The sequence below is a fragment of the Primulina eburnea genome, chromosome 12 (assembly GCF_022965805.1).
Source record: "Primulina eburnea isolate SZY01 chromosome 12, ASM2296580v1, whole genome shotgun sequence".
NCBI lineage: Eukaryota > Viridiplantae > Streptophyta > Magnoliopsida > Lamiales > Gesneriaceae > Primulina > Primulina eburnea.
The window spans coordinates 1,188,619-1,196,128 of NC_133112.1; the positions used below are offsets into that span (position 1 = coordinate 1,188,619).

Sequence of the window (7,510 nt, forward strand, 5' to 3'; positions counted from 1 at the left end):
TTTTAACTTTAGCCGGTCCCCGAATATCTGAATGAATGCAATAAAGTATCTGGATCCAATTTAGAGTTTTAACTTTTGATATTCCATGCCGTGAATGTGGTCTTGAGGAAAAAGAACGTGTTCATGTTGTGGACCACTAATTGTGATCCTTTAAAATATGCTGTTGAAGCTAAGGTTGTGAAATTCTAGTCTTGAGCCGTGAAGTATGTTTTGGTGACTACTTATCATCAAGGTGTGAAACATAATTAATTAGACATATGTCTCTTACCCTTAGCAAATGATATTCTGGGATGTATTTTCTAAGAAGATAAATGTCTCTCTGGAATGATATTTTGCAATATGATGTCTGTTTCTTGGGGCAACTTTTGGCCAAAATTTATTATTTTTCGAGTTCGTTAGCGATCTTTTTTTTCTAATTTGTTTAGGCTAGAATAAAATCTTTTTCTTCCAGTAACTATTGTTTAATTATTTTGTGAACAAAATCTTTGAGGTTCACTACCTGTAAATTTATCTTGGTGCTGGGGACTTTTGGATGAATTTCTATTAAATATACTATCCTTTGCTTAATTGAATTTAAACTGTCTTTTATTTTTTAATAGAATCAGCCTTTGCTTATGAAGAAATTTCTCCTCTGTTGGGTATTGAGTAGTCTGTTTGTTTTATATTATCTTGGTTGCTTCATTACTCTTTGTGTTCGCTTCATGCAGCTGCTTCACTATGACATCAAGTACGTCCCATGCATTGTCTTACTAGATGAAAATGGGAATGCACTTGCAAAAACTGGTGTCCCCAACAGTAGATTCCAATGATTGCAGGTGTTTCCCATCTTCTCAAAATGAAACGCCCTCTTCACAATCATTAGAGATGAAGCCTTTATACGTCAGATTAACATTGAACTTACAGCAGAACTCAGGAAATACAAGAATTTGCTTTTGATGTCAGAAGTACTTCCTACATTCAGTTGCTGGATGATGACTGTGATTCATCTCTTTGTTCATTCTCTTCATTTGTTTGGTCTCTGGAAATTCTCATTTTCCGCTAGGTTCTCAACTTTCACCAACCTTCTGTTAAACTAGTTATGGAAGTGAGGGAAGAATTGTTTTTGTGTCGCAGGACTCGTAGCTGCAGTTTATATTGTTAGGCAGGGGATATATCAAATGTTCTCTTCACTGTTGTTGAATGAGTTTGTGCAGATATCATTGAATTCTGATCTGGCAGCAAGATAATGAGGTGATGACTATAAAATTCTAAGATCAAATTTACAAACAATCTTATCTGTTTGAGCAAAGCAACTCGTGTATTACAATATAGACTTGATTCAATGTTTTAACATTGAGAAATTTTAACAAAGTTAGAAAGAATACATGAAAGGGGGAACCTGAATACGAATGATGGGGAAAAGGAATAGCTAATAATTTCTGGCCGTTCATTGCAGTGCTTATTATTTTTTTCTTTCTGCCATTTTTGGTATTAGATTCCTGAGGTTTCTCCTCCATGGAAAAGCAGATACGATGTCGATCCCAGGTCTCAAAAGCGAATTGTTTTGAGTGTTTGAAGGGCTTGTAATATTTGAACCACGATTTAGGTCTGGTGAAGATATACCAGAAAGGACTTCAAGCGTTGAACGAGGAGACAAATTAGATGTTACTCCATTTTCTATGGATTCAGTAAAAGAATGTCGGTTTTTGTCACCAAAACTGTAATCAGATTTCAGTTCAAGAAAACCAAGTTATTCAACTGTCTGCAAAACAAAAGAGCGGGATGAAACATACCAGTTAAGTGGCAGTTTCCCTTGCTGTATCCTTGGAGCCGATGATGGCTGGACCGCATCCTTGTTCCGTTTAGTCCAGCCACTTGGACTCTGTATATCCTGAATGATACAGCTCACTTTAAAATTTTGAGTTTCAGACAAAGGAGAGAAGTCATAATGGAAATTTCAACAAGAACTTGTGATTTCATATTCAGGTATAGAATCCATGCTTTAGTTCGTGTGTGTGTGAATCTTACAGGTACTCTCATCCCTGAAAATTCTTGAGGAAACCCTCCAACATTATTCTGATCCTGGGAGCTTCGTAAGAAAGGATGCTCGAGCAGCTTAACAGCCGATGGTCGATCTTCAGGTTTTCTCTGAAAACACCATTGCAGGAAATCCTTCCCTTCTGCGGACAGTGCTTCCGGTATGGGTGGTGTTTTGTTCAATACATTGAACATTGCTTGTACCTGCCACCAAAACATACTTCACGACTCAAGACTCGAATTTCACAACCTTAGCTTCAACAGCATATTTAAAAGGATCACAATTAGTGATCCACCACATGAACACGTTCTTTTTCCTCAAGACCACATTCACGGCATGAAATATCAAAACTTGTTTGATATGGCTTTCACACCTGATAGGACAAAATGTGAATTTGAGTTCCACTCTCGGGTTTGTGGTCTGATAATTTTCTTGCGTGCAGATTGAGGTGATTCAACTACTTACACCATTATGTTCACTCCAAGGAGGATTTCCTGTCAGCATCTCAATGACGGTACAACCAATGCTCCATATGTCCACTCCGTAGGCCAGTTCTGGATTAGCATCTTTTCGCATCACAGCCTGTAGTACCTGTGAGACTCATTTCATCAAATATTTGGAAATTTAGGTCAGCAAGAAGGCAGTGAGAGTATCCTAAACGGGACTTGAGATACCTCTGGAGCCATCCAATGTGGGGTACCCTTCAATGAAAGTTCAATATGGTGCCCTGTAAGCTAGAAGAACAAACAAGAGCCACAAACAGGTCACTATAATTCATTAGAAGCTTAAAAACAAGTTAAAGTTTATGTTATGAAAGCTTACATGTTTTGCCAATCCAAAATCAGCAAGCTTCACGACACCAGATGTATCCACAAGTAAGTTTGCCCCTTTAATGTCCCTGTTTTAGTCATATAGAAACTTCAGGATTATTCAAAATTCAGAATACCCAAGTCCTAAACTAACCGTCACCTGTGTATTATCTTTGAGCCATGCAAGTAAGCCAATCCTGAAAGAATGTGACGGGTGAAATTGCGAACAATACTTTCAGTCATAGCCCCACAATGTTCACGAACATATTTATTCATCGATCCAGGGTGAACGTACTCCAAATATATGCACAATCGGTCCTCAATCTACAGAATTACATCTTCTCGGTCAATCTGTTTCTTGAGTATGAGTTACTAGAGAAGCATCGAGGAACTGATATTTGCTTACAATTTCACAACCGTAGTATTGGACTATGTTTGGATGCTTCAACTCCCTGAGAAATTTGATCTCCTGATTCCCAGAAACAGATTAGATAATACATGAAATCTGTAGTAAAATATATATAATAGTAAGAAGAAGATCTCATAACCTGCTCCAGCTGCCTCACACATTCTGCACATATAGGGTCATCTGGAATAATCTCAACTTCCTTCATTGCACACGTCGCTCCAGTTTCACTATGGAAACAAAGCCAAAACACGTAAAGCAAGTGAATCAAAATATCAGAGTAAAAAAAAAACCCATTTATATTTTTTTTTTGAAACTACCATATTTTTCACTCATACCAGTGAGTTGCAACATAAACAGTCCCATATGTTCCCCGGCCTATGGGTCGTCCCCTCTGCCACTGCCCTTTACCTGACAAGCTATCTAATTTGTTCATGCTATGTCGAGTAGAAGGTGGTGGCCTTGATACTGCTGGTGGAAGAGGCAGCGGATGAACATTTGCATTATTGTGTGAATGAAGTAAAACGCCCTCACGACTTCTTGAGTTCTCGGCATCAGATGAGCTCTGAAATGGAGAGTGGTCGAGGATTGCAGATATTCTGTCAGAAGTGGAAGCCTCTAAAGCTGATGAGACATAAAACGAGGGGTGGAAAAGATCCACGGTTTTATGTCTTTGTGGGCTCAGTATGGGAGTAGAGTAACCACTGCTCGGAGCACTTCTTGCAGGGAAATGTATTCGGAAGTCGTCGTTTTGTGCAGTATCGACATTTAGGTGTTGACGCAACCCTCTTCGACGATAAGTTGGAGAAATGCGTGATCTTCTTATGGCAAAATCATCTGTGGTTTTTCCTAGATTTTGATGTGAACCATATCTGCCAGATGAAGATTATTGGAATAGTTTTATGCTTCTATATAATCGTTGAAATTTTAATACTCCGACTGCTTGAGAACTCGAAATGTGAATCCTTAATTCACTCTTCGTTTTCTCCCCTATGCATGTACCAAATATACCTTCAAGCTTTATTCTTTTTCACAGGCATGGAATCTACAACAGTCGCCTCAACATACCTTGCTTTCTTGGCCTTTGATTGGAAACAAATGGTATGATCGTATTCTCACCCGATTCAACTCAAGATTTAATTCCTTGTTTCTAATGTTTATTTTATTAAAAATTGATATTTATCAGAAGCTTATTTCCATAATAAATAGCTAAAATCATATTTTTTCACCTTCAGTCAAGACTTTTTAATTAATAATAACTGTAATGTTTGTGCTAGTAAAATCAAATCAAGCACATCCCCATTCCCAGAACCAATCTCTAAATATCATGCAATCCAATCAAATATTCAAGACAAAAAAGTCAAACCTGGCAGCTGAAGAGCCATGCAAACCATCATTCTGCCTTGACTGAAAAGCCGCTTCAGGAAGGGGAAGCGGTTGCGGGATGGCTGAGTTGGACCAGTGACTGACACCGCCGAGGGACGTCCGTGGCAGCAACTCTGAAGCAGGAGAAACAGGGCACGACTGAGAGCCATCAAGACTGCTGCTCCTGCCCTGCCCCACTTCATCATCCCTCAAATATCTCAATTTCCTTTGTCGGTTCAGCTTCTTATTCTGATCACAATTACTGCTCGAGTTCTTGAGCATATCATTTGAGCTTTTGCTCTTGCTCTTCAATGAAGGATTTGCAGGAGAAGAAGATGACGACGATGACGATGAAGTAGACGATGAAAACGCACTCCAAAGAGAAGGCATGGTTACACTGAATTTGAATCTTTCTTGAATTAGTTCAAAGTCTAGAAGAGCAAAATCCCACAGGATAACGAAATGTTGAATGGGGAAGAGAGGAAAACAAGGTCAAACTCTATATCATTTCTTCACATGCACATTCAGTAAACATTTGGAGTCAAAAACACGCTCAAAGTTTGTGATTTTTTGTTTGAGACAAATCAAAGTCAATGGTGACGAATTAAAAGATTGTGTGTGTTTTTTTTCCTTTTAATGAAATTTCCTTGGAGAGGCCAAGGTTGACAAAATGTTGCCGTGTGGGACTTGCCGTTGTACGCAAAACGTACTATTAGCATGAAGAAATTAAACAAGAGGATAAACTTCATATATTATCCAACAATAAATAAACTTATAATATTATTAAACTAGGCAGTAGTAATATAATTAATTATTTTTTACGAATTCATATAATTTATCAAAATTATAAATATAAATCATATTTTTTTTTTAAAAAAGAATTTATCTTCACTTAATTGTTTAAAATTATCAAATTTAATTAGATATCATCTTCAATTGTTTTTATTATATCATTTGATAACTTTTTTAGTCGATGAAACCGTAAGTGAAACTGTTTCATCAAATTATAATCAGAAATTACGAAACATTGCTGTTATATTACTTTTAATGATATGAAAATCATAGTCACTATCATTCAATACACAATGAGTAGACTTTCGAACTAACTCAGTAATTTGCAAACCATGTGATACTCACGGAAAATTTAGGCTCCGCTCCCAGCAAGTGTCACTAATCCAGACGCGGGTTTTGAAGTTACCCTGAGCCTGAAATAACAAAGAAGATCGTTAAGAGGGGGCCAGGAGGGTGTCCTGGCGTAGCCCCTCCGACGCTCAAGTCAGTGACTGAGGATATATGGGGGAGCAGCTAAGGGTGCTGCTGAAAACAATATATTGAATTCCCTCAACTGAACACTCAAACCTGTTATTTATAGGAGAATACCTGGGCCCTTGGTGGGCCTGTCTTCCATTTGGGCTAGGGCCCTTGGTGGGCTTGTCTTCCCCTTTGGACTAGAGATGAGCCAGGGGTAGTGGGTTCATCCATGGGATATCACCAGTCTCCCCCTCCCGAGTCGAACTGAATCGCAGGTTCGAAGTTCGATTAGTTGTGCTGTCCCCGAGTTACCGGGTGCGAGTTGTGCATGTTTTTCTAGCCGTTCGTCAGTCCCCAAAAATTTGGAAACAAATCGAGTCACTTTCTCGTTTTGAAGGGCTAAGTCTGTGTTGGGCTCCCCTGTCAATAGTCATTTATTCTCTACTTTATTCACATCCCTCCAACATAATATTATATACACCCTTTACTCAGCACTTCGCCATCACTCACGCCACCATCTCACTCCATCTCGCCTATCTGCCGCCTTGCCTAGCAGTGCGCCTGTCTCGCCACGCCAGACACCGTCTAGCTTCACCATCTCGCCACGCCTGTCTCGCCTGTCATCGCCCAGCGTCGCCACCTCCCCGCGCCTAGGCACGCACACCCTCGCCCAACGCACTGCCATCGCCCCTCCTCACGCTCGCCTACCTCCCGGTCGCCCGCAGCAGCTTCGTCTCGCCTCTCGCACGCCTCGCCTGTCCTGCTCTCGCCCATGCCCAGCCGTCTTGCCCCTTCGCCCGAGCACTAGCATCACCCTCGCCCCTTTCGCCTCTCACCCTTCTCGCCGAGCACAGCTCTCGCCCGCCCCTGCCTTCTCCTCGCCTCGCCCCCTTCGCCCGCACACAGCAGCCTCGCCCCTCCTGCTCTCGCCCATGCCCAGCCGTCTCGCCCCTTCGCCCGAGCACTCGCCTCTCACCCTTCTCGCCGAACACAGCTCTCGCCCGCCCCTACCGACACTAACCCCTTCGCCTCTCAACCAAGTCCCATCTCCTTTATTTTTCTCGGCTGAGCCCCTAGCAGTCTCGCCCACTCCAGTGCTTGCTCATCCGCTGCTCGCCCGAGCGCGAGCTCGCCCGATCCCTCGCATCGCCCATCCTCGTCCAGTACGTTGAGAATTTTGATATACTCCCTTACGAAGGGTTGTGTGATTTCTGAATAGGCGATCCCCGTAAACTCTGCTCCCCCAACAACTTTCGTTATCGACTAACCAAAAAAAAATATTTTTCCTCCCAAACTCTGCTCCTCTGCTAGGCGATGCCTTAGCAGGAAAATTTAATTCTCCTCCTCCACTCTGCTCCTCTGCTAGGCGACGCCATAACAGGAAAATAACAATTCACCACCTCCACCCTCTAACTCCTCTGCTAAGCCAGGCCTTAGCAGGAAAATAAAAACTCAACATCTCTACCCTCTAACACCTCTGCTAGGTGATGCCATATCAGGAAGATAAAATTCAACGCGCCCACCCTCTAACTCCTCTGCCAAGCCGGGCCTTAGCAGGAAAATAAAATTCAACGCGCCCACCTTCTAACTCCTCTGCTAGACGATGCCTTAGCAGGAAAATAAAATTCAACGCGCCCACCCTTTAACTCCTCTGCTAGGCGA

General features: G+C 41.6%; 1 protein-coding gene and 1 long non-coding RNA gene across 3 annotated transcripts; one reads left to right on the top strand and one right to left on the bottom strand.

The window, feature by feature from the left end:
* Nucleotides 1–1,219: 1,219 nt before the first annotated feature.
* Nucleotides 1,220–5,238, bottom strand: LOC140808447 (mitogen-activated protein kinase kinase kinase 5-like). Of its 2 annotated transcripts, none has more exons than XM_073165594.1 (11): nt 4,599–5,237; nt 3,571–4,104; nt 3,375–3,462; nt 3,233–3,295; nt 2,987–3,150; nt 2,840–2,915; nt 2,692–2,751; nt 2,483–2,608; nt 2,008–2,220; nt 1,773–1,870; nt 1,220–1,697 (listed from the first exon to the last, which is right to left on the bottom strand). In XM_073165594.1, exons 1-11 carry the CDS (start codon nt 4,985–4,987, stop codon nt 1,442–1,444), a joined length of 2,067 nt encoding a protein of 688 aa, XP_073021695.1. In that variant the 5' UTR covers nt 4,988–5,237; the 3' UTR covers nt 1,220–1,441. The 2 variants fall into 2 exon arrangements, with proteins under 2 accessions (XP_073021695.1, XP_073021696.1); XM_073165595.1 differs by having other exon boundaries at nt 1,519–1,656; nt 4,599–5,238.
* On the top strand, nt 2,043–3,821 carry LOC140808449 (uncharacterized). Its single transcript, XR_012112878.1, has 4 exons — nt 2,043–2,177; nt 2,460–2,531; nt 2,646–2,892; nt 3,683–3,821. It is a non-coding gene; the product is annotated as an uncharacterized lncRNA (long non-coding RNA).
* Nucleotides 5,239–7,510: the final 2,272 nt, after the last annotated feature.